The sequence below is a fragment of the Sander lucioperca genome, chromosome 17 (assembly GCF_008315115.2).
Source record: "Sander lucioperca isolate FBNREF2018 chromosome 17, SLUC_FBN_1.2, whole genome shotgun sequence".
NCBI classification, from domain to species: domain Eukaryota; kingdom Metazoa; phylum Chordata; class Actinopteri; order Perciformes; family Percidae; genus Sander; species Sander lucioperca.
Genome location: NC_050189.1, coordinates 7413398 through 7439736, shown reverse-complemented (window position 1 = coordinate 7439736; position 26339 = coordinate 7413398). Strand labels below are relative to the sequence as shown.

The 26339-nt window shown below is 40.8% G+C and overlaps 2 protein-coding genes across 15 annotated transcripts in view; both read left to right on the top strand.

Annotated features, from left to right (window-relative positions):
* The window catches only part of LOC116053256 (solute carrier family 12 member 6), a 37055-nt gene extending 26791 nt beyond the window's left edge, over positions 1-10264 (top strand). For 2 of the 11 annotated variants that reach the window (XM_035994114.1, XM_035994113.1), the window contains exons 19-28: positions 603-771; positions 890-1085; positions 1225-1394; positions 1486-1617; positions 2783-2890; positions 3197-3253; positions 3925-3948; positions 6836-7092; positions 7181-7314; positions 8113-9865. In XM_035994114.1, coding sequence (XP_035850007.1) covers positions 603-771; positions 890-1085; positions 1225-1394; positions 1486-1617; positions 2783-2890; positions 3197-3253; positions 3925-3948; positions 6836-7092; positions 7181-7314; positions 8113-8204 — 1339 coding nt within the window. In that variant the 3' untranslated portion in view covers positions 8205-9865. Of the gene's footprint in view, positions 1-602; positions 772-889; positions 1086-1224; positions 1395-1485; positions 1618-2782; positions 2891-3196; positions 3259-3924; positions 4037-5058; positions 5746-6609; positions 6688-6835; positions 7093-7180; positions 7315-8112; positions 9866-9945 lie in introns of those variants that run through there. The other 9 variants (XM_031304272.2, XM_035994115.1, XR_004895584.1 and 6 more) reach the window with 8 other exon arrangements.
* Positions 10265-11147: 883 nt separating this feature from the next.
* On the top strand, positions 11148-25613 carry tox4b (TOX high mobility group box family member 4 b). Of its 4 annotated transcripts, none has more exons than XM_031304284.2 (10): positions 11149-11270; positions 15083-15151; positions 17674-17724; positions 19162-19449; positions 19538-19798; positions 20700-21020; positions 21289-21381; positions 22328-22972; positions 23111-23265; positions 24254-25613. In XM_031304284.2, the coding sequence occupies exons 1-10, from the start codon at positions 11265-11267 to the stop codon at positions 24309-24311; spliced, it is 1947 nt and encodes a 648-aa protein (XP_031160144.1). In that variant the 5' UTR covers positions 11149-11264; the 3' UTR covers positions 24312-25613. The 4 variants fall into 4 exon arrangements, with proteins under 4 accessions (XP_031160145.1, XP_031160144.1, XP_031160141.1 ...); XM_031304281.2 differs by lacking the exon at positions 11149-11270 and adding an exon at positions 13942-14743; XM_031304285.2 differs by lacking the exon at positions 17674-17724 and having other exon boundaries at positions 11148-11270.
* Positions 25614-26339: the final 726 nt, after the last annotated feature.

Here is a 26339-nt window from a genome sequence, read left to right as displayed (position 1 = left end):
GTCTCCGTCTCCCTCACTCCTGCCCTTCTATGTTTGTCATTGGCTGGCTTCAGCTGTCGATCCACATGAATTAAGCTTTGTGGTTGGCTGGCCGTAATGGTGCGTTCATGGGCAATCGTAAAAGTGATTATGGTGACTGCCAGAGCTGTACATGCAGGGCGTGCGCGGAGGAAAATCTATCGTTTATATCGTTACTTTTTCGATATTAATATCTTGAATGTTCATATCTAGATATAGATACGATAACGGTATATCGTTCAGCCCTAATTGCCAGTGGCCCCTGAGTGACTGTACTTGGATTATGCAACAAAACGCACAATTTTCCAAATGCTCTAAATAAAGAAATCAAAGAAACAAAGGATAGTGAACCAAATTTAGTCAAAATATTCAGTGATGTAAGATGAAAGAACAAACATCTGATATCACTAATGTACAACAAGACTCCCAAAAACTACACTGCTCAGTGTGGTCATGTTTCACAAATTACTGAAGGAGCTTTTTGAATGTACAATAGTTTCTCCATAGATTGAGTAGGAGAACCTGCTGCTATTGAGTCTTAAAATACACTAAGCACACTCATCTTCTCGCCCGCTCTTCTCCAGGCCCCAGGTGTTAGTCTTACTAAAACTGGACGAGGACGCCCACGTCAAGTCTCCTCGCCTGCTGACGTTTGCCAACCAGCTGAAGGCGGGAAAGGGCCTAACCATCGTTGGCACCGTCGTCTCTGGAAACTTCCTCCAAAGCTACGGCGAGGCCCTCGCTGCTGAACAGGTGGGAAGTTCTATCTTGGCAGCGTTTCTCAAACTGTATTTCATGTGAATCTTCGTCAGTCTGCAGATCTATTTATCTTCGGATGACAGAAAGTTGTGCTAAATTCTTCCCATTTCAGACTCTGAAGCACCTGATGGATAAGGAACGTGTGAAGGGCTTCTGTCAGTGTATCGTGGCCCAGAAGCCGCGTGAAGGTATCAGCCACATGATCCAGTCCAGCGGCCTGGGAGGAATGAAGCCCAACACTGTGGTGATGGGCTGGCCTCACGCCTGGAGGCAGAGCGAGGACCCACAGTCCTGGAAGACCTTCATCAGTGAGTTGAAGAGGATGGGAAATCATTCTCAACTGTCAAATCAGAGTTAGAAAACGAGAGGGTCTTTTTTTCTTTTCCTGATCTCGTAGTTTTTGCTTCAGAGTTAGCAGGCTAACAGCGCCCCCTCTCTTCCTTCCAGACACAGTGCGGGTGACCACAGCAGCCCACTTGGCCCTGCTGGTGCCCAAAAACATCTCCCTGTTCCCCAGCAACAGTGAGCCCTGCACAGAGGGCTACATCGACGTCTGGTGGATCGTCCACGATGGGGGGATGCTAATGCTGCTGCCCTTCCTGCTGCGCCAACACAAAGTAGGAGCATGTTCTGTATTTTAACACATTTTTATGTCTTTTTGTCGTTGATAATATTGCTGCACCACGCTGAATATCCTCTCCTCCTCAGGTGTGGCGTAAGTGTGGAATGCGAATCTTCACAGTGGCCCAGATGGAGGATAACTCCATCCAGATGAAGAAGGATCTGGCAACCTTCCTCTATCACCTACGCATTGAGGCTGAGGTGGAAGTAGTTGAGATGGTACGCTTCTCACAACACTGGGGTTGTTAATCAGGATATTTCCAGAAATATTATTAACAAAATCTTTTCCAGGAAAATAAAATCGAAATCATTTTTTCATGTTTGGAGATGATTCACAATTTTAATTGATTTTGCAACGTGCAAGAAGACCAAAGCCTGATTGAAACATCATATTTTTAGACCTACATGTGGCGGCTGCAGAGAAGGAATAACAAAAGAACCACAGTATTTGAAGGCTGTCAAAGTTATGCATATTAAAAAAATATGTGTTATCCCATACAGCACTTAGTGGCTCATAACTAGCATTAGCTACCCAGCAGGTAGGGACAGATTAAATAACACTACACCGTGAGCGCTAATCAGTGTGCAGTCTTTTTTCAGCCTGTGCCCCTCAAACATGCGATTGTTAGATTAACTGCTACAGTAGTTAGCCAGGGCCTAATATCCACCTGGAGGCCCAACAGCCCAGTCAGCTGGGGCTCCAATATTGCAGCTATTCACGTCAAGACAGCTAATGTAGCAGCTATCATCTTTTGTGACTTTTTGACTGTGAAAGACCTTTTTGTGCATGTTGGAATAATTAGATTTTCAAGACATTTTACACATCATGCAAAAACAAAAATTGTAAACACTCCGAATGAATTTGATACATTGCCCAGCCTTACTTCACACTGTAAAATTTCAACAACCCAAGTAACAAATCTACAATGCTTATAATAATAATAATAATAATAATAATAATGCCGGCAATACACTTTAAGTTAGACAGCACTTTTCAAAACAAAGTTACAAAGTGCTTTACACTGAAACTGGAATAAAAAACATTTCAGGACTGCAGTGAAATAAAATTAGACAATTACAACAATACAAGTGAAACTAGAAAAACAATACCCAAAAGTAATATAAACAAAATAAGCCAATAACATTTAAAAAGACATGTTGGATATAAAATGACGTGCTCGCATAAAATAAAATCTATAAAGATAAGTTTTAAAAAGTGATTTAAAAGATGTCACTGATTCTGCAAGTCTTAGATATATAGCTAGCCAATACACATTGTTCTGGGACATTCACATGAACTGTTAAACATGAATAATGTTCTTCTCTTAATACTATGTCTCTCTCTCTCTCTCTATCTCTAACTCTCTTTCTCTCCTCCTCTCAGCATGACAGTGACATCAGTGCATACACCTATGAAAGGACCCTGATGATGGAGCAGAGGTCTCAGATGCTCAGACAGATGCGACTGTCTAAATCAGACCGGGAAAGAGAGGTAAGCCTCGGTTAAGTGCACATGAACGTTCATTTTCATCTGTATGAAGAGAGGGTGTAGATTTGCATATAGACAGTCAAGGCAGTAAGAAAGGGTTACTGCATACACTGCCTCCACCAGTAGTCAAAACAATCACTTGAAATGATCTACTCAGTGTTTATTATTCCTACAGGTGGATTAAAAGTTGTATTAAATGATTTGTGAGCAGCATTTGGGTCGGGTGCATGCAAGATATCGGGTGCATGCGAGATTAGCCGTGACCTACTCGTCTGATCTGTTTGTGATTGTCGTGCATCATTTTATCAGGGAAATCCTGGTAGCGGCAGCAGTAGGCCAGAGGCAGGTGGAGCTACAAGGTCTCAGGTGAGGTCAGTGGTTATGGCCAGCTGTGACTTTATGCGTTTTTATAAAAATTGAAAAGTTATAAATTGTACAGGATGTTGTTGAGACAATGTAAAGGTAGTTGGCTCACTATCCTCTTGTAAAACTGTTTAGAAAAAGTGATTTACTATATTATGGAAATCTTGAACATGATGAAATTGCAAAAATGATTTGTCAATGAAAATCAAAGGGGAAAGAAATTCATAAAAGCCTTGTTTTAGGCAAATGATGCAAGTTTAATAATGATGAGTAATTTGCTTTGAGATTGTTGTTATTTTCTTCCATGACTTCCATGATTTCAACATAAAAGCAGATGCCAAAGAGAGACTTAACATGGACAAAGGTCTTGATTTTAAGGTTTGGAGTTTGCTAGGTCTATGCTAGATCACATTTTATAAATGCCTCTGAGAGCAGGATACTTCTGTAAAATATTTTCACACAATACTAGATGAGAGGGTCGTATTCAGTATAGAAATTGGCCAATAATGCTAGGTATTTAGCTTGTAACAATTAAGGTGCATTATACCCATGTGGAACACAAAAAGATAGTTTTGTTTCATTAAACTTTTAATTAATATCAGCAGGTGCAGCATCCCCCATTGAGCTTTATTATTAAAATTCATGTAATCTCCTTTTGCCACTGGTCTACTCAGCGGGTACGCTGGAGTTTTGATGATGTAAGTTTACACAGTAGTAAAACATCAGCTGTATGTTGTGATGTAGAGCAGTTGAGACATAGTGGCCATTCTGGACACATTGTTAAAGGAGAATTCCGGTCGATTTCAACCCGTAGCTCTGTTGTTTGTGAATTTGGAGTGCTGTCAGTAGCGAGAAAAACGAAAACAATCGGTGCTGCCTACACCGTGTTATCCTCCTTCCGAGTGAACACAGTGAATCTGACTGCAGTAGATGTAAAAGAAATGCATAAATGTTGTGCTAATTCAACTTAATAATTGATGTTAATTGAATTAATTCGGTCCCGAAGCACTCGTCTTGCCGTCTCAACACCGGAACTAAACAGAGCTGAATTAGCACAACTTTCATGAATTTCTTTCACATCTAATGCAGTCAGATTCACTGTGTTCACTCGGAAGGAATCACTTCACATGGGTAGCCACTTGTAATGACATTCCAAACGTGTTAAAAGGCTAAAAGCACGTTTAAAACTTGCCCGGTTTCAGTCTCCTGGGTGCTAACACTAGCAGGAGGATAACACGGTGTAGGCAACACTGATTGTTTTTGTTTTTCTCGCTACTGACAGCACAAATTTGCACACACACACACACACACACACACACACACACACACACACACCCACACCCACACGCACACACCCACACACACACACACACACACACACACACACAGGGCTGTTATGACATCATTGGTGAAGGTGAAGGAAGAGAAGGTGCCAGAGGACATGATGTGACAGACTTTGTTTGTTCCCATGACATCTACAAACAGGCACATTAAACCTGAATCATTACTTGTCCTGTCTGAGACACACTTGTGGCAGGACTTGATTTTTGTCGCTATTATCAATAGGCAAGTAGTAGTAGGGAATCAGAACTTCCGGTCAACAGTCCCTTTCTCCATAAGGATTTTGATTATCAGCCATAATGTCTAAACCATCCCATAATGTCTCAACCATCTGAGGTAGACTGACCACGAGCTACGTGTCCTAAACCATCCCATAATGTCTACGTGGTTGTGAAACGAAAGTTTTCAGCAAATTTACAAACAACAGAGCTACGTGTTGAAATTGACCGGAATTCTCCTTTTTAAAGCAAAGTTTTCTTTAGATCAGCAAAAACCTCTGAATCCTTCAGAAAAAGACACAAAATAAAAGTCTAAATGTTCTGTTATATTTTATTATTCATACCAATAATAATACACCAATAAATGCACATTTTAGTTAGCATGTTTGCATAGTCTAATGGAAAGAAGTGTCTTCGACCAAGACGCTGGATCCTTACTGCTACTAGGGAATGCCTTTCTGTAGTTGACCCTGTTGTTGGCCTCTGTAGTGAAAAGGGCAAACACAATGAGAATGAATTAGAGATCAGTAAGATCATATCTCACATTTGTTACACTCTCAACTTCAAGTCATCGTTCATCTGACATTTTATAGCTCTTAAAAGGTTCTTTATCTGAAGGATTCAATTAATAATTTGTCCAATCTGGGTCAAATGCACATTTTGTTATTAAACTGCCTTGCTCTAAATAGGCTGACCTAAAGAAGAAACTTCCTCTTCTCCTTTTTTCATAAGTCACTTCTGAGTTTCAGTTGCCATTAGAGCTGGGCGATATGGAGAACATCAAATATCACAATTTTTTTTTTTTACCAAAATACATTGATAACGATATTGCGGCGATAATGTAGGGTTGACTATTGGTGCTTTCGAAAAATATTTATTCAATGAGATTTTTAATAAATAATCACCCGTAATGTGGATATAACAACACACCAACCCGGTTATCAGCCGTCGGACAGTCTGGTGAGGTCGGTGACTTGAGTCTGTTCGGTGTGTTCCGTGCCGTCGTCCGTCAGAGGAGCCGTCGGCCTTCATTTGGGCCGACTTGACATTTTGAATCGGCCAGTGGGCAGTCGGACTCAATGACCAATTACCGGAAATGACGAGCGGGATGAGTGTGACGAACGCCTCTCAAAATCTGACGAAAATCTTTTAAACTGACCTTTGTTGATCTGAAATGAAGACAGATTCAGCAACTGCATGGCCTATTTCTCGCTTAAAATGTTTTCAGAAACACGTTTCGGTGAACTATTTTCGTAAAATACGAGATCGTATTCCGAAGCTGCCGGTTTTCATTTTTTTTGGGCGACAATACAGATTAGCGCCGCCTGCTGTTATGGAGACGTATTACGTTTCGCGCACGCAGAACGTACGTTCTAGTCGCCGTCGCTTCGGTGTGTTCCGAGGCACTTTTTGGACCAACTCAGGGAGACTGATCAGTCCGACTGCCTTTTCTGCCGACAGTCGACCGTCGGGTTGGTGTGTCAGAGCCTGAAATGGGTAAGGCAAATAATAGAACTGTCTGGAAAGTTCAGAAAATGACATCACTTTACTGTAATGCAGCCTTTAAAACCAGGAAAAGACGACACTTGTGTCATATTGCGACATTACGATATATCCAAACTTGAAGACGATATCTAGCCTCATACATAGATATCGATATAATATCGATATATTGCCCAGCCCTAGTTGCCATTTGACTCAGGTTCTTTTCGATCTGTCCCTGTAGTTATCCTCCAGTGCTAGCGTAGACTCATGTCTTGTCTCGTATTAGCAAGTTAGGTGACCTTGTGTTGTCTGTAGGTGTATCTTTCCCCCAGCTACATGAGTGCTGGAGTCAGCAACACCTCTAACACCTCCATAGGAGACAGAGACAGACGGGTACAAAGAGTGAGAGAGACGGAGAGTAAAGAGTTGGGGAAGGGAGAGCAGAGGTGTAGAAGCAGGAGGCAGCGAATGAGGTAGAGGTGAGTAAAGGTTGAGATGAGATTAGAAAGGAACATGTTTGTGTGTCTTTGTGTCAAACCAGGCTCAGCTGGTGAAAGACCGTAACTCCATGCTGCGGCTGACGAGCATCGGATCCGACGATGACGACGACACCGACGGCGGGGAGCGAGACAGGGCGACGAGCGCTGGTAGCGGTGGCGGCGGCGGCAGCGGTGGCAGCGCCGAGCATCACCGAAGAGTTCAGATGACCTGGACCAAAGAGAAGACCTCGCAATACAGAGCCACCCACTCTGGCTGCTCCACACCGGAGGGATTCAGAGACATGCTCAGCATCAGGCCGTGAGTGGAAACAACACATTCACAACTTCTCTCAGCCCTGTAGGTCATCTGACAGGTTTGTTAAATGCATCTTGTTTTTTTTATTCAGGGACCACTCGAACGTCAGGCGGATGCACACCGCCGTCAAGCTCAACGAGGTCATCGTCAACAAATCCCATGATGCCCGGCTCGTCCTGCTCAACATGCCAGGGCCACCCAGGAACACGGAGGGAGACGAGAACTGTATCCTTAAACACTGTTACACTTCTTCACTTATATTAACCAAATGAGATATTTATGCTGCCAGTAAGCGTTTGTTGGATGGTCGAATAGTTTCAGAAACTCGACAGTTGTCTGACAATTTCTGTAACTTTTCCCGAAAAACCGACGATCTGGCATTCACGCCCTCCTGCCAGGTGTTGAACTTCTCTCTCAAGCTCTCTGTTTTCATTCCTGACATATTTCTCTTCTTTGTCAGTTTTGTGAAAACCGAGTGCAACACCATGAGTGTCTTCTATGAGAGACTCAAAAATTGGCATATTTGAACCATATTGCACGACAAGTCTTTTCTAATCTTTAAAAGTCACAAAATGTTAGAAAATACAAAAATCTGCTAATGGAGCATCACACCACGTTTCATAGATGCAGATCATTCCTAAACTATATAAAGTTATTCAAAAATTGTCGAAGTATTACCACAAAATGATTTCCGTTCGCAGAAGACACTATTTGTCAAAACAACTTATCACTTTATCTTGTTATATTACAAAAAGTTCTTTGTTGTCTGGTTATTTTAAACACACAACGGCTCATCATTACAACAAGAAATGTTTTATTTCAACGTGAGATGGTACATGGACAAAGTATCATATATCCATCCCTTATCTATACCCTCCTGTCCTGTACAGGGTTGTAAGTACAGCTAACAGATAGACAGACAATCAGACTCTCACCATAACATGTTTTTTATCCTGTGGCAACAGTACACTCAGTATAGAGGAACTTAAACTCTGCAGAAACACTCCTTAACTTGCCGACCAGACATGGAGTTCCTCGAGGTCCTAACGGAAGGATTGGAGCGCGTTCTGTTGGTCAGAGGTGGAGGAAGTGAAGTCATCACCATCTACTCCTGATTGGACAAAACGGAGGAAGCCAGCGTTAAAGACGCAGCCAATCACGCAGAAGTGAGCGAAGGGAGAGATGGTGCGGGCCTGTGAGCTCTGGGGGGGGGGGGGGGGGGCATCAGTTGTCACGCCTAACACCTCCCTCCCCTTCAGCCCCTTTCTTTTCATCTTTACTCGTTTCTGTCACAACAAGGGTTTCCATTCCACTTATGTCAAGCTACAGTAATGCCAACACAATTCCACGAACGAGCAAAAAAATAAGTGTGTGTGTTCCACCTGAGGGAGGTATGGTTTGTTGGAGAAGGGGACCAGTGTTGTGTTTGTTGGGGGCGGGGGGCGTTCCACTGACGAGACTCAGGGTTGCTTTTTGTGCAGAATGCATTTTGGAAGCAGATGTGAGTGCTCTGAGAGTAGGCTGAATGCATGGAATTAGTGTTTTCTGTAGGTTTTTTTTCTCCTTGAAAACACAGTGAAGTTTATTACAATACTACTTAATAACAGTGTGTCAAAGGAAGGGAGGAGCCTCTAGTAGTGTGCGTTTCTGTTTACTTGAAAGTGTAACATTTTTAAGAAAAAAATGGTTATCATTTAATTGCATATCAATAGGGGCCTCCTTTCTTAGCTTATCCACCATATACATTAGTAAATGCACAATCCAATTTGTTTTATCCAAAGTGGATACTGAATTATTTTCTAATTGGTAAACAGTGTTGGTCTGAACTTGCTGCTTTTTCTCACAATCTATTCTCCTGTATGGAGTCCAATTTTGCCAGGAAAAGGTAAAAAGATAAAACGGTCATGATGAAAATAAAAATGCTCAACATTTGCGTTTGCCAGCTCTTAATTTTGACTCACCGTACATTTGACTTCCTAACTCAAATTAAAACTATGAAAAGTGAAACTTGTGAAATAATACATTTAAAATGATTAGATCTATAAAAATATCAATTTTCAATTGTACTTCCTAAGTCAAAATTAAAAGATACAAAGTCAAAATGATGACTTGCTTAGTCAAAGTTATTGGATGAAAAAAAAGTCCAAAGTCATAATTATGAGGTCAACCAAATTTTTGTCTTACTCAGACAAAATTGTGACTTAGTAAGGGAAATTTATGAGATAAAAAAAAAAATCTAATTTGAGATAAAAAAAAAAAAAAAAAGTCTAAAATACTTAAATCAAAATTATGAGATATGACTTTTTATCTCATCATTTTGACTTGGTCACTCAGTCTTTTTGAGTTTCTTAGTAAAAATAGGCTTCTATACAGCTGCTACTCCATATTTTGAAGAAAACGGATTACAGAAGTGATTTACATTTACCAAGTGACACATACCTTTATCTGCAAAACAGTCAAACACCAGCAGTGTGCTCTGCTAATAATGGAAATAGGAATCCGTTATTTATACCAAGATGAGCTGTCTTTATGCTCAACATTTACGGATTTGTGAGGTCTTCTCTGTCGTGCCATAAACTGGCCCACGTCGGACTCAGATTGCATGTGAATAGTCATGTTAGAGTAGACAATGACGTAGAGGCGTATGGCGTAGAGTGTGTTTGAAAAAAGTGGGGTCAGACTTTGTGGGTGTCGTTGTGAAGGCCAGTATTGTTGACACTCTGGACCATCATGGAGAGGACCATTGCATTGCATGCTGTCAAAATGTCAATGGGAGGAAAATTGTGTTTGTGTATGAATGATACATCTGTTCATTTGACACATGGTGTTTTCCATTCCTTCTAATGAGAATATCAGCTGTGTGTGTGTGTGTGTGTGTGTGTGTGTGTGTGTGTGTGTGTGTGTGTGTGTGTGTGTGTGTGTGTGTGTGTGTGTGGCTAAATTAAGGAGAGGTGTTTGATTCCACTCTAATGCTTTTGTTCTTTTTCTTTTTTACAGTGTTATCGTGCAGGGATTCTTTTATGTTCATTGTTATTTCCTAAACTTGTTTTTTCTTGCTTGTACATAAAGACAAAAAAAAAAGATCCCAAGTTTTATCTTTTTTTAATTACATTAATATAAAAAAAAGGAATTATAAAAAACTTTGCTCGAAAAAATACAGGAAGAAATAAAGCAATTTTGAAAGAAAAGTTACAACATTTGTGATCCTTTTGTTAAATAATAAGAATGTTTTTGTTGGCTGATATTGGTACTATAATTTATAAGAATGTGCGATCAAGATGCTTAGATTGATTTGCCCGTTGACTGGGAAGAATGTTGATACCCAATTATTTAAGTAATGTATCAGATAAAAATGCCAAATAACAGCATTTCAAATGTGACATTTGATTTTTATTATTATTAATTATTATTAATAATAGTTTAAATTGTAATGAAAATGTTTAATTTTTTTGATACTATACACCTAAAGAAACTTTAGATTTTGACAAAATAATTAACCAAAGAGAACAAAAGGTGGCCTTACTGATTAAAATATTTTGTAGAGTCAACTTATTTTTTAGTTAGGAAATTAAGGAATACAGTCTTGGAGGGCTCCAACTAACAAATATATTTATTATTGAATAATCTGTTTTCTTTTTTGATTAATTGTTTAGTCTAGAAAATGTCAGAATAGTGAAAACTATTTACACATCATAACTTTCCAGAGCCCATGGTAACATGTTTAGTTTGACCAACAGTCCGAAACACCCAAAATATTCAATGTAATAATATATAAGAGAAAAACAAAACCTCACCTTTGTGAAGCTGGAACTAGTGATTTTCTGTTGTTATTTTTGCTTTATAAATGACGTACAGAAAACAGATGGGTTTTTAATATAAAAGACACTGACGGAAGCCTTATTTTTTCTTTAACGCCTTTCATCTTGGATGTTTAACTTCTATATTGATCACGTGTCACCACCACAATAAAAGAGAGATGCTAGTTTAACTGCCTTTTATTTTGGAACGCCAACCTGCCACTTCCTCTTCTTTTTTTTGCGTGATGTGGTCACTTCCACTTGTACGTACAATCCGGAAGCCGGTGCCTTGTGATATTTAAGGAAATCAATTCTGGGCGAAGTTCTTTTGCAAAAGTGGGATAAAAACAAAACATTAATCAGGTTTCGGGGGTGAGCATGGAGGTAAGAGTAGTTGGCATTAGAAACGTTTGACTTAATAAAAGAATCACCTTTGTGATCATATATAATGATCAATTATAACACACGATCTGTGGTTGTCACAAACACAACAACGATGGCCTTGTTGCGAGCGCGTCAACCGGACTGTCTCATGTATTATCCCTTTATTAAATCGGTTAACGTAACTTTACATCATCTATTTAACCATTCAAATACGGGGTGAGTAAACGTTATTGATCCTTGTGTTAATTGACTGATCATGTAAAGTGTTTAAAGCTACCCCGGCACTGAAGCTGTTCATACACACGTTGTAGGCTACGTCTTTATAACGGTTATTGTAATCCATAGACATATGTAGAGATGGGAGAACGACCCGGAAGCTCCGAAGCCTGTTCCACTCCTGCGAAGTGCACTGTTTCAATGATATGGTTTCAATACGTGCGTCGGAGCTTGTATCAAATTAGGAATACCACGTGACTGATGACGTCAGAAACTTCAGACGTCACTGGTGTTCGGAAAGCACTTGTAATTCACTTTGACTATTTGAACAGTTTTGCTGCTATACTATGTGACTATGCTAAACAGAATAACTGAGAAATAGATCGACGTAGGCCTACACTAAATACATAAGCTAATATAATGAATATGATTATACATAAGCTAATATAATGAATATCATTATACATAAGCTAATATAATGAATATCATTTTCCAATCACATCACATTTCGATTCATAATGAAATGTTACATAAATAGGCTATAACCATGAAGTTAAAACACGTAAGCCCACAGTGACAGAGCCTAAACTACACCAATAAGGTACATTAAGGTTTTGTGTCAGTAAAAATGTGTAGGCTTTTTGGCTAATGAATTAAATCAATTCATGAATGAATTTACTGTAACACATTGCACAATACCACCTACATTTAACGCATCACTTCTGATCAGAAGTATTACAGATATAATAACACACAGGCTTGTTGAACTTGTATTGCTTATATGAGACTAAAACACTTAAAATCAGAGAGGTTAGTGCTTCTGGCCGTCTTAATGGCTGCTATACGTCTTGCAAGCCACCAGATGTCACTGCGTTTGAAGCCCCAAAGGTTTAAGGCTTTATTCGTCTATCACTATATGGCTCTCTGTTTATTTACTTAGTTTCAGCATTGCACTAAACCGAACTGTTGGAAAGAACAGCAGGTAATATAAGCTGCCAGCTTTCGGCCTTTAAAAGATAAAATTAAAAAAATTAAAATAAAATTTGTCAGATGCTTTTTAAAGCTAAAATAATCATTTGTAGCAACATTAACTATGTCAGCCTGTGAGCAGTCTGTGAGCAGAACAAAGTGAGAGGCGGCTTCCTGTTGTGGCTTTCAAAATAAAATCCAGAATCATAAAATGTATAAATTAGCGGTTATGTGGTAAATGAGGCTGACCAAAACAGGATTTCAGATACAGATACCAATATGGACATTCAAACAATATGTTACTCAAAATTCATAAATCCAGAATCAAGTTTTTTGAATACAAATCTCTTTAATGTGGGTATCAAAAGAGTTGTGAAACAGTTGTCGTAAAACTAAGTTGGACATTTTACAACTGAAAAATAAACCTCTTAAAAATGTAACGCCGCAAGCAATAACCATGGATTGTATACAGTAAACTTCACTGGAGATTTGAATAGTTACAACTGTGAACAAAAACACTGACAACTACGTAACTATATTATAGTATAGTTGTGATAAGAAAAACAAGGTAGAAACTAAAAATAAAACATTTAACTAATTTTGAAGACTGGATTGATTATGACCATAGCTGGATCACTAACTGGGCAAAGCAAGCAACTGCCCCATGGCCCCAGACCCCCCAAATATCAGCGCAACTGTAGTTTAGTAATTTGATGGCAAAGTTTTAGGGAATTTTCCCCACTTAAGTACAGAATCATATAAGGTGGGTCCTTGATGTTTTGTTTTGTAGAAGATCCCTGTTTAAAAAAATATATATAGTTATATATTCCTAAATAATATAGTAAGTATATTCCAAAATTTGTGTTTAATCAAATTAACCCATTTTAACTAACACACAGAAACCCTTGTGTTAGTGCGATTCCAGAATAGGAGTTCCTGGCAAAGTACTTCCAAGGTCCATGGAGAAGGGAAATTGGGGTCAAATCTCCAACACTTCAAAAAGAACAACCTTAGTGTCATGGGCTTTTCCTTATTCCTCGTTATGGGCAAATAGTAAATCTGCTAGCTTATGTTAAAAATACATTTTGCCCTCCGGAGGCCCCCACATGACAAAAATGTGCTGCTTTTAGGAATAAAATATATTAGTATTGTCTTATGTGATGACCAAAAACAAATGGTATCGCCCACGCCTATGTGTGTGTGTGTGTGTGTGTGTGTGTGTGTGTGTGTGTGTGTGTGTGTGTGTGTGTGTGTGTGTGTGTGTGTGTGTGTGTGTGTGTGTGTGTGTGTGTGTGTGTGTGTGTGTATGTGTGTGTGTGTGTGTGTTCCCCAACAGGTTTATCAGGCCGTGGTTATGACACATATTTTGTCACTGTAATTTTGCCTTGTGGGTAGTACTGTAATGTTGTTCAATAATTTGGTGTTTTTTTCCATCTTAACTAAATCGTTAAAAAAAAAAAAAAAAAAAGCTGTTATCTGTTTTTAATTTGAAACCGTATCGCTCAACATCCGGCGTTGGCCCCATTCCAGATCATGATCCGTGGCTCTGGATCCATTGAGCAACCTGGCCCGGGCCAACACGAAGCAAAACGGATTCGGTGGTCTGCCTCCCCTGTCAGACACCTTGAAACGGTCGTTTTCCAGATTTCTCGAGCATAATTAGCATATAACGTTAGCCCGTTACATTTCTCCGCGTCTGCAAGCTGCGGCTCATTGATTGAACGTTGGTTTGAGCGAGGACCGACAGACAGTCGGGCGCCAGGCTGGTCGTCAAGTGAGCAGTACTGCAGCCTTGCGTCAAAGCCAGCTAAAGCTAAACCGTGGTAGGACAAGTCAGCAAGAAAGACGGGTAACAGCCACGTTACCTCTGGGTAGCTATTAGCCAGACAGCAGACAGGCTATTTTTGGCACGGTTGCTGGCGTACACATGCTCCGTTTTAGTCGCGTAAGCTAGCCCAACATCTGTGCAAAAGCTGTCAGTTTCATAAGAAATAACATTACAGCTCATTTAGACCCTGCATTTGGGACGTAGTGTTTCCACTTACTAGCTATCTGAAACGACTTTAACCACACACATTTTGAAATATAGGTACAATATAGGGGATTTCGGTTATTTGCGCAACATCTTGTTGAATTGTAGAGGGGCCTCATAGCACAACGTATGAGGCCCAGTTGAAAAGATGGACCTGAATTTTTATTCGGATTTAACGGACGGTACTGGACAGCACGACGGTGATCCAGAGTTCTTGGATCCGCAGTCTTTCAATGGATTTGACACTGACAATAAGGTGACTCTATCTTATGAATGGGGCACACGTCTTTCACACAACAACGGTCACAATGCTACTTGTTTGTATAGGCTTTGCATATTTGAAATAACAGAAGGCTGCCTTTAAACCAAACGCATCCCAGTGTGTAGATATATTGCCTGTTGTTGTTGCTGGTTTTGATTATTCTTGAAATCTTAGCCCTACTGCCTCACCGTTGCTTGTTGGATGGGAGTGTCACTGTGTTTTAATGTCCAAAAAAAGGCAGATGAACTCTGGTTTTGGAGAATATAGGTGACATTGTCTTCTTCCTTCTAAAGCAATACCATTTTTCCTAACTTGTGCACCTGAATCTTTCAGTTCCCTGGAGGCAGTGACAACTACCTGACAATTGCTGGGTCTGGCCATCCCTTCCTCTCCTCATCAGAGGTAGGCCTTTTACATCTTGAATGATTTGGCATTTCATTTCCCTCGGACAGGTTTTTGTTTATTGCTATGGAGCCCCTCCGTCCCCCCCCTCCTGTGGACTTATAATCACACATCACATCATTTATTACCATTAACATTAGAGTGACAGAGCTAAAGCAGCTCTCATGTCATATCTGAATTGTACTTTTGAGTTTCCGACTTGTAAGTAGTGCGTGTTCATGTTCATGATCCAACATATCCGGCATTAAAATAGCACATCATATGGATTTGCCTGAAAAATAAACAAACAATGGCTCTGGAAACATGGATTTAAATGTTTACACGACCAACTCTGTTTTGATGGCATAAGCATTTGCTTTTCTAAAAGATAACTACCTGGCGATCTTTGAAGAACCCAGAAGGTTGTTCAACACTCACTGCTGCTCTGAAGATGTCCCCTCAAAGACGATTCTAACCACCTTGATGAAAGACATTACATCTGCTCTATGATTGAAACATTTTTAACCAGTTTCCAAAGTTGCAACTCTATTCCCTAATCCATAGAAGTATCTGGGTTTCCCACCCTCACTTTGCCTAAAACAAAGACCATATACACATTTATGAAATAAATCTTAAACCTTAAGAGTAAAAGGGCAAAATGTGCTAGTAAATGTGGCTTTTGTTGAAGCCTCTGGCTCCCAAACGTTTTGACTTGAGGCACCTTAAAACAAAGCTATAACTACTTTGGACCTCTTGTCACAGTTTGCATGTGTTGATGAGTTGTGACTTGTTTAACCAAAGAGTGATTCTTACTTTTTAGATTGTTCTATTTGAATAATTTGTAGGTAGAATTGTCCAGTAATTCATCCAAATTCCAAAATGTTGCCAAAAAGTCTGCTTTCCTCTCTTGGTAAGGCCCTGACACACCAACCCGAAGGCTGACTGTCGGCAGAAAAGGCAGTCGGACTGATCAGTTGGCTCCCCGAGGTCCAAAAAGCGACGCCGACTTGAGCGTACGTTCTGCGCGTGCGCGAGACGTAATACAAAAAATGAAAACCTGAAATGACGAACGCGTCACGTGGGTTTGGCTTCTCCAGCTAACCATAATGGCAGTTTGTTCGAAATACGATCTCGTATTTTACGAAAATAGTTCACTGAAACGTGTTTCTGAAAACATTTTAAGCGAGAAATAGGCCATGCAGTGGCTGAATCTGTCTTCATTTCAGATCGACAATGGTCAGTTGAAAAGATTTTCATCAGATTTTGAGAGGCGTTCGTCACTCATCCCGCTCGCCATTTCCGGGTTAGCACTCCACCAATCAGATTGGTCATTGAGTCCGACTGCCCGCCCTCCGACTCAGCAAGTCAAGTCGGCCAAAATGAAGGCCGACGGACGACGGCACGGAACGCACCGAGCAGACTCGAGTCACTATCGGCCCGGTGTGTCAGGGCCTTTAATCATCTTGTGACCCATCTGGAGGGTCCAGACCCCCAGGTTGGCTTTAAGTTGTCATCTACTAACTATATAAATGGATAGCGAGATAGACTAAGTCAGGATTTGGACCACCTTGACACAACAATTTCCTTAGGGAAATCATAGCTTGCTTAATTTGTACAATTTGAACCAAAATGGAAAAAAGATCCTCTATTAGATATATTTGTCAATATTTAGTTACATTTCATTATTTTATATTTTCATGCAGTACAATACATTTTTTTTTTTTTTTGTGTCAGCCAGGAGATTAGGAAATGAAGTCGCAATCTTTTTTTGTCGTGCGGTGTACTGAATATATATTTTTTTTATCCAGGTGGTTAAAGCAATGGTTCTCAAAGTGGGGTTCGGGGACTTTCAGGGTTCCTTGAGGGGGTTCCACAGGGTCCCCAGCAAAATGTGGAATAATTTATTTTCACTATTTCCATCCATAAGTAACACAATGACAGAATGTATGACTTTTTTGGTCATGGCTTTCATAGACTTTCTGTAATAAAATGTCTAAAAGCAAAACTCCTATCAGATGGGGATCCTGGGACAAAATTTAATCAAATGTGGGTCCGTGGTCTAATTTGTGTCAGTTTGGGGGTCCTTGATGTCAAAAGTTTGAGAACTACTGGTTTAACGAGTCTGGAAATACCTTCAGGACACCGGTAAGTGTTTTCAAACTGTCTTCTAGGTTTTTTTAAAGATCGCCAGGTATTTCAGGAAAAATGGATGCTTAGCTCCGTGACTTGAATGTAATAGTAATACATTAGGTGCACAACCTGGGGCCAATCAGGCTCACGCACCAAAGTTTTAAATCAGCGTTGACCTCACTACAACCATCCTCAAACTCTATCATTTCTAACTTAATACTTAGCAGGTGCAAATTATATTTACTAGCATTTCAACCATGTTGATATTTTGTTTTTGTCATGTGTGAGTCGTACAAAATAAGGCCTTTGTTCTGTATGTATGAACCATTTAATGAGTACATATAAAAACAAACAAATATGACCCATGGCATTTGTAATCAACGTGCACTTACTGACATACTCACATTTTTTAGTGTGCCACTAAACCCATTGACCTCTTCAACCTCGCTGGATCTGCTGGTGGAGTATGAATTATTTATAAATACTTTATATTTCACTACCCCTTCTGCTTAAATTCAGACACCTTTTTATTTTATTTATTTTTTTCTGTCATTTAGGAAACAAGCTTCTTGTTTACAGCGAGTAAATCATCAAACACAATGCCAGAAATAAAATAAAAATAACTGCAAATCTGACTCATTCTATGATGGGTTGATGTACACAATGTACATTTAGGTTCAGGCTAATAACAGTTTCATTTATACATCTCTTAAGTGCTGTTCCGTCATCAGAATGGACAGAAACATTAGAAAAAGAGAAACAAACTTTGCCTCGGCAGTGCAGTGCATCCAAAAACAATTTTAGAGGAATAGTAATTATAAAAACGTAGGAGCGAAACACATCTACAAAACAGGTACGAGAGCATTTTGCAGGCATGGCATTATCAATGTCATCCCCTACAGTGTCGCATCACCGAACCATACTCCTCACACCTAAACGTAACCTATTCATACCTAAAACTTGTTTTGAAGTTGTGGATTTCTGCACAAACCTTTTCAGTAATATTGCAATCATCGTCATTCTCACTATCTGCTGCCTACTGTTCACCTGTCAGCACATTGTGCAGCTGCGAGTGCTAGCATGCTTTGACAGTTTCAAACTTTTTTTTTTCTTTTCTTTTTTGGTGCATGACCAGGGGTCTGTGTCACAAAGCAAGTTCAACTTATCGCGAAAGACTGCGACATTGCACTCAGGGATTTTTTTTGGTTCAGTACAAGAATATTGGAGGATTTCTTTTCTTTTTTGTTTTGTTTTATTCAACAAGAATGTTTTTGTATTTTTAGCAGCAGCAGAAAGGCAGAACCGAGTACACTTTGATATCTGTTTATTTATCGCAAGTTCTATTGTTATCGCGTTATTCAACACCGTCATCGCGTATTTTTCTCATTTCATGCAGCCCTAGTTTTGATCTGATCCTCTGAGGTTAAGCTTAATCAGAGGCCCTGCAGCAAATGTTACAGTGGTGATCTACCCCAGTTACAAGTGAGGTCGCTTTATGATACCAGAAACCTGAGTTATACCCAAAGTTAGCCTGCTAAGCCTCTATTCTTGCTTTGTGACACAAGCCCCTGAACACTGCAAATTTCCACACCTGACTCGATCACTCCTGACACAGTATTTTAGAGATATTTCAGTATTATAATCTATGGAAATCCATCTTAAAGTACGTCTTTGGAATGAACTTTTGTCCAAAATAAGAAATCTGTGTTAAGTGAAGCTGTAACTACTGACTAGTCTTTTCCCAACTTTCTTTTGGCTCTCTCTTACCTTTCTTTCCGAATGGTTGTTTACTCCTCTTCACCCCAATTTCTCACAAACTTGTTTTCTCTTCCTTCCACTCTTCTTTTACTTCTCTCGTCTTCTCTTTCCACTTTGGCTCCCGTCCGCCATCTTCATTCCAGACGTTCCACACTCCCAGCCTCGGCGATGAGGAGTTCGAAATACCTCCCATCTCCTTGGATCCAGACTCGGCCCTCACCGTGTCTGATGTGGTGTCCCATTTCGGGGAGCTGTCGGACACCGGCCCCTCCGATAGCGTGGTGGTACCCGGGAACGCTGTTGTCGAAGGGGACGACCCCTCGTTCGCCTCCACCTTCGTCAACGCGCCCTCACAGGGACTGGAGCACCTCAGTCTGGGAGTCATCAACCAGTCAGGAGGAAGTGCTTTGTTGGGGTCGTCACTGGGAATGGTGAGGACATTTGAGTACAGGACATTTGAAAGTTATCTCTGTATCAAACACCAGTTACATTCTCTCACATTTTTCTTTCCATCTCCAGGATCTCGGTCATCCCATCGGTTCTCAGTTCAGCAGCTCGTCTCCAGTGACCATCGACGTCCCCCTGGGGGACATGAGCCAGGGCCTGCTGGGATCCAACCAGCTGACAACTATCGACCAGTCCGAGCTCAGCGCTCAACTGGGGCTCGGCTTGGGAGGCGGGAACATGTTGCAACACCCCCAGTCGCCTGATAACCCTCTGTCGGCCACGGCGTCGCCCACCAGCTCACTCCAGGATGACGACATGGATGACTTTAGAAGAGTGAGTCGTAAAGGATAGGACAATGGGATTGAGATTCGCTGCTAATCAACGCCAATATGGGAAATTTCCCAAAAATGTATTGAATATATGTATATGTTTTAACAGAGCTTTAGTTGGCCCTTGTTTCATGTTTTCAACATGTTTTCAACTTGATGATATTTTATAGATATTTTAGTTTTTATTATTATTATTTTTCTAAATCCATAAAGGTACACTTCACTTTACCTGAGAAACTCAAAACCACCACCTTTGGAGAGACATGGTTTTTACTGGTCAGTGATGCTGCCCTCAAAGACAAATTTCCATCCACCCATCTTCGTTCGCTTATCCGGTCGCGGGTCGCGGGGGCAGCAGCTCCAGCAGGGGAACCCAAACTTCCTTTTCCCGAGCCACATTAACCAGCTCCGACTGGGGGATCCCGAGGCGTTCCCAGGCCAGGGTGGAGATATAATCCCTCCACCTAGTCCTGGGTCTTCCCCCGAGGCCTCCTCCCAGCTGGACGTGCCTGGGAGGCGCCCAGGGGGCATCCTTACCAGATACCCAAACCACCTCAACTGGCTCCTTTTGACGCAAAGGAGCAGCGGCTCTACTCCGAGCTCCTCACGGATGACTGAGCTTCTCACCCTATCTCTAAGGGAGACGCCAGCCACCCTCCTGAGAAACCCATTTCGGCCGCTTGTACCCTGGATCTCGTTCTTTTGGTCATGACAAATTTGTCAAATTAAAACTTTTATACTAAACTTTAACTTTAAATTTAAAATACTTTACCGGTCAATTTCTGGAAGGTGTTTCTTGTTACGTAAGCAGGATTTTAAAAAAAAAAAAAAAAAAAAAAAAAAAAAAAAAGAAAATTATTTGTGAATACTTTTTATTGGTAATTTTTCTCTTCCCCTCCAATTAGAGCGTCCTGGTGGAATCTCCGGTCTCTCTGGCTGTCTCTCCCGGAGTCATCTCCCTCGATCCCTCCTCCCTGTCCGACTCCCCGCTCTCGGCCCCCACCTCCAGCATCTCTCCAGCTGCCGGGCGGAAAGGAGGAGCAGGAGGGAAGAAGGGGAAGAAGAAGAAAGACCCCAACGAACCTCAGAAACCTGTGTCGGCCTACGCTTTGTTCTTCAGGGACACACAGGCAGCTATTAAGGGACAAAACCCCAACGCTACGTTTGGAGAAGTGTCTAAGATAGTGGCCTCCATGTGGGACAGCCTGGGGGAGGAGCAGAAACAGGTGAGAGGAAAAAGGAGGAAACTCTTGCCAAGATTTTGAAATTTGTGCTTATAGTTTTGTGCTTATAGTTGATTCATTGACCCATCAGTCCATCTTTTAGTTAGATATGTTTACTGTGACTCCAGTGGATTGAGTTCAGCTTGAAGGAAATGTCTTTAAAAGTATCCTTTCCCGCTCCGCTGTATTAAAAGCTGACATGGGCTTAATAACGTGTGGTGAGATTGAAACACAATCCTAATTTCAGTGCATGATTTTCCCTTTTTTTCAGATTTACAAGAGGAAAAACGAAGCGTCGAAGAAGGATTACTTGAAGGCGCTGGCGGAGTACAGAGCTGGCCAGATTATTGAACATATGTCCACGGTATGAGACACCAGCAGTTAGAGATCCTTTATTAGATGGTTTGTAGTATTTTCCTTTTGTGGTGGCACGAGTTGTCAGCAGATTTAGGAATATATACATCACTGGACTGTTTAGTCTTATACACTTTGTGGCTACATAGAGCTTTAAGTAGCCAAAGTATCACCACACCACCAAAGTCTTGTTTATCTACAACATGTCTTTATGTTTAAGATTGTGACAAGTTTCCTGAGTGAGCGGGAACCCTGCTGTGCTGTGCCAAAGTGCACTCCTAAAAGATTATGATTGGTTGGAAATAGCTTTGTTATTAGGATGTGATTGGTTTTCAGGAGGTTGTCTGGCAATCTTAACACTATTGCTCATCGACAGTATACCGAAGTTTCTAACTTTCCTATTGGGGTATTTATTTTCATGATAATTTATATTGCCCAGCCCTATTTTCTGTTTTTAAATATCATTTAAAAAAAAACAGCCAGTAATTTAAGTAGGGGTGTGACGAGATACTCCGCTCACGATTTTAAAAAACACTATTTTAAAGAGAACTTTTACTCAGAGAACCAAGGTTACAACGTAACCAAGCGTTTCATTGCAGCAGTAAACAAGGAAGTAGGCTGCTCTTGTATTGATTTTTGACCATTTTAAGACGAGGGGAGAACATTTCTCTTTGTTTAATATCATTTAAAGTAAAGTTAGGCTTTGCTTTCTGCTTCCGACTCATTTAAAAAAGACATGTTCTAACGCTGGGTTTTACCAGCAGCTTTTTACAATTGCAAAAGTGAACTCAGAGTCAACTTTGGCGAACGGACAGGGGCTCTTCTATGCTAATGTAGAGGTCCAAGCCAGACTCCTCTTCAAAGCCAGATGTATTATAAGACCAACCACGACTGGCTGTTGCTCATCACACCTCCTACTTGTAAGTCTTTATTGTATCCATCCATTCTCTCCTCAGGCCTCTATTGAAGTCATGGACACCTCCCCGTCGCCCCCATCGCCCCCACCTCCAGCCCCGGCTCACGCTGCCATCGGCTCCACCCTAGCCGCTCGCACCACCAGGTCACAGCATTACAACCCCGAGGAGAACACCATCACTAACATCTGTACCTCCAACATCATCGTGGACCTGCCTCAGGTCACCACGCGCTCGCGCACAGGCGCCATCAAACCCCAACCTGCGCCCGCTCCCAGTCCGCCGAACCCCCCCGCCGTCACCAAGATCATCATCAAGCAGACGCAGCTGCCCTCCGGCGGCGTATCGGTCACTGCGATGCCCGCCTCCTCGCCGCGCCAGCCGCCGCCGCTGCAGCAGATGCAGAGCACCCCTTTTCTGCCCCGGCTGCAGCAGATGGTGCACGCCCAGGCCCCTCCACCTCTGCAGGCCAAACCACGAGCTGCTGTAGCAGCTGCCACAGCTCCACCTCCGCTGCAGATCAAGGTCATCCCATCGCCGCGGCCGTCAGATTCAAGCGTGCCAATCATTGTGACGTCAGCCGGTGAAACGCCCACGTCAGTGAACTCCTCTGGTCTGACGGTGGAGGTGGGCCAGTCGGCTGACATGGTGACGGCAGGAGAGGAAGTGGCGGAGGCAGAGGAAGGGGTAAGCTCGGAAAAAAACGACTTGTTGGTACCTGTATTTTAGCAACACAGGAAATGTAGCTTATCCAAATGTTGCATTTGAAGTGGAGGGTCAGATAAATACCTCAAATGTCAATTTGTCTTTTGTCTTGTCTCTCAGATGGAGGTCGAGGTGAGCGTTGCTCCTGTCCCGAGTGTGACTCCCGCCGCCAGCCGTAACATTTGTGTGCGCGCCGGCTGCACCAAGCCCGCTGTGGAGAGCAAAGACTGGGACAAGGAGTACTGTAGCAACGAGTGTGTCGCCACACACTGCAGGTGTGTACGCCAGCAACATGCACACCAAGTCTGGGTCCAAGAGTTTTGTAAATAAATAATTTAATAATGGCTAGTGTTGTCCCTACAGTAGCTGAACGTCATGGGGGATGTTTTGTGTTTGTGTTCAGCTGTGATGAACTGAGGAGCTTGAAAGGCCTCTAATAACTTAACATTTACTGTAGCAGTTTTAAGGAGAAACGGGTGTTCATTACGCAGGCAACAATCATCGTTGTCTTCAGAACTACAGCTAGGATTGCAAGAAACAATTATTTAATTATCAATTCAGGTGCATATATTTCTTTTTTAGATTAACCAGTGAATCTCTCATCAAATAATATCAGAAAATAAATGAACAGTATTCATCACAACTTTCTGAAGGTAAATGTAAAGTCTTCAAATTGCTGGTTTTGTCCAACTAGCAGTCCAAAACCCAAAGACATTCAGTTTACCATCATGTGAGACAAAAACAGTTCTTACAATTGTGAGGTTGTAACAAATGTAAAAAAAAAAAAAAAATCTACAAATCCAAATTCACTAATTGTTTTAAGCTTTAATTAAAACTTGAGCACTAAACTTGTATGGCATTACTATATAGTGTGAACACTTGAGACACAGCTGACAAGTGTGTTAGGTGCATACTAGTATCCTGGACCTAGTAGACCTGAATAAGCCTGTATTCAGTTAGAGGAATACATGGATTAGATAGAAACTGGAATACTGTGGTAAGCAAACCCAGTCATCATCTCTGGTTGCGTAGTAGTTATTCAGTAAAACAAAAGAAATGGAGAGCTAGATATATACTATGTTCATTATATCCTGAATATGATCAAAATAAGGATAATAGTTGAAACTGGGATACTTATGTGCTTGTAAATGTACTCACAAGTAGGGGAATGTGCATTTAAGTGCATCTTGTTCTGGATGTAATGTCAGAAATGGACTGAAGAAGGGTGTATATGCCCCTTTTGTTTTTTGTCCTCCTTCACAGAGATGTGTTCATGGCCTGGTGCGCCATCCGAGGGCAGAACTCCACCACCGTCACATAGGGAAAGGACACGTGACGGAGAAGGAGTGCTACACAGAGAGAAAAGGACAAAGAGTAACCCATGAAATGCAAATGAACATAGGAATGAATGAATGAATGACCAGGCTCAGGTATCAGCAGAATAATGGTTTGTTTTGTCATCTTGATGAGTACAAAGACAAGAGAGTCGCAGGTTTGAAGATATAAAAAAAAAAAATCACTACAATGTACTTTTCTATGATCGATACGTTCACTCTGCACAAGTGGCTCTCCAGCAGCGAAGTAACTGAATTATTTGGAAATCCTGCAGTGGTAGTGACGGCTCACGATGAGGTCAAATGGATGAAAACTCAAGAAAATGCAAAAGAAGAAACTTCCAAGGATCATCATTGTGAATCTGAAATATAGACTTGATTAAAAGAAAAGAAAAGAAAAAGGACATTTTATATTGAATTACGGTGTTTTTAATTGTTTTGAAAAGAAAGTGCAGGATGGAAATCATGAATCTTGAGTTCATTTTTATTAATTTAAATAATTCCAAATCATGTGTGTACGCTCTTCCCTTTACTGTTACATTGAGGATTGATTGATTTGAACGAAATCTTAAGAAGCGATTTTTGTTTAATTGTTCTTCGGTAATGTGCTTCGGCGTGGAGGGGGTCAGTGGCTATTTTAGAGATTTAACGTACAAACAATCAACAACTGGGCAAAGCACAAACAATCGTAAAGGTAGTTTGGAGTTGTATATGAGGCCAAAATGTTTTTAAGAAGCCATTTTGAGACAACTTGGTAATGAATCTGCCACCAGCCAACTGCAGTTTGTCACCTTTATAAGCCACCTTGGGGGGGGGGGCGAGGAAATGATCTACCATCATGCAAATGGTTTTTACTGAAACTTTCAAAACAGGTGCTAAAATTCAGGAAAGAAAACGAACCCTAGCATTCTCTTTTCTCCTCTCCTGCTATAATAACCCCACAACAGAAGAACTTTTTAAATACGTGGTGCAAATTTAGTTTTATGAAGAACATTTGTGGGGAAATTTGGTGAAAAGAATGTAATGAAATAAACACACCAGCCCTGACAGCACTACTGTAAGGGAAAAGGGAATACACTATATAAAGCTTTACTTTTTGCGTAACTGTATTTAATTTAAGAAAATTACTTTCAGGTCTGTTTAATGATAAAGGAAGGGAGTGTTTTTTTTTCCAAAAAAAAAAAAAAGTTTACAGTCAAATGAAATGATGCAGTGATCTGGCCTGGTTTATTGTAGATATTCTGGAAATGTTTTTAATGGTGAAATAAAATATTTTATGTTTTATTATATATTTGGTGATGCACATTTTGACCTCAGCTGGAGTCGCATTTGTTTGATTAATTTGACAGGTGACACTTTTTTCATTTATATATATAATCTTTATTTGTTTATGATAACAAGCAGAATCCATCTGTTTAGGCACTGAATATCACATTTTTCTTATTTAGATATAGTACACCCCATACAGTGTACAGAAGAAAAAAACAGTTTATTTAACTATTATACATACATTTAGCAAGATATAATATGTATAAATATACACTTGAGAATTTAAGATAAGATACCAAATAGTGCAGATATAATATAAAATAATATAAAATGTTTATCAATAGATTTGATAAAAACACTAAAGTTAAAAGGTTTTACACGTGTGCTATCATCACTGCACTTTCTATCGCGAGATTGACGTCAGTAGAAATGTTTGATGACGATGGCGGGAAACCCACCGTGGCGGGAAAAAGTAGCGTGGTCAACACAAGACAGGGGGCGCTGCTGCGCAGTGCAGCGCTGCAAATGACATTAAAATACGCCACAAGTCATCAAATAAAATTACAAAGTAACAAAAAAAGGACAGATTGCACCAAGCATTTAGACCTCTGTTTTTTTCTCTTTTTTGTTGTTGGAATCAAGAAAAGAGGTTGTGTTAAGCGTCTTTATGGTTTTAAATAACGTTTGTTTATTATAAAAGCTGATATGTTAAGACTCGGAGGGGGAGGGAGAGGAAAAAGAAGCAC

Coding starts and splice junctions, on each gene's coding strand:
- tox4b (XM_031304281.2), top strand. CDS start 14,636: ATGGACCTGAATTTTTATTCGGATTTAACGGACGGTACTGGACAGCAC. Junction 15,152..17,673: donor CCTTCCTCTCCTCATCAGAG/GTAGGCCTTTTA, acceptor CACATTTTTTAG/TGTGCCACTAAACCCATTGA. Junction 19,799..20,699: donor ACATGGATGACTTTAGAAGA/GTGAGTCGTAAA, acceptor CCCTCCAATTAG/AGCGTCCTGGTGGAATCTCC.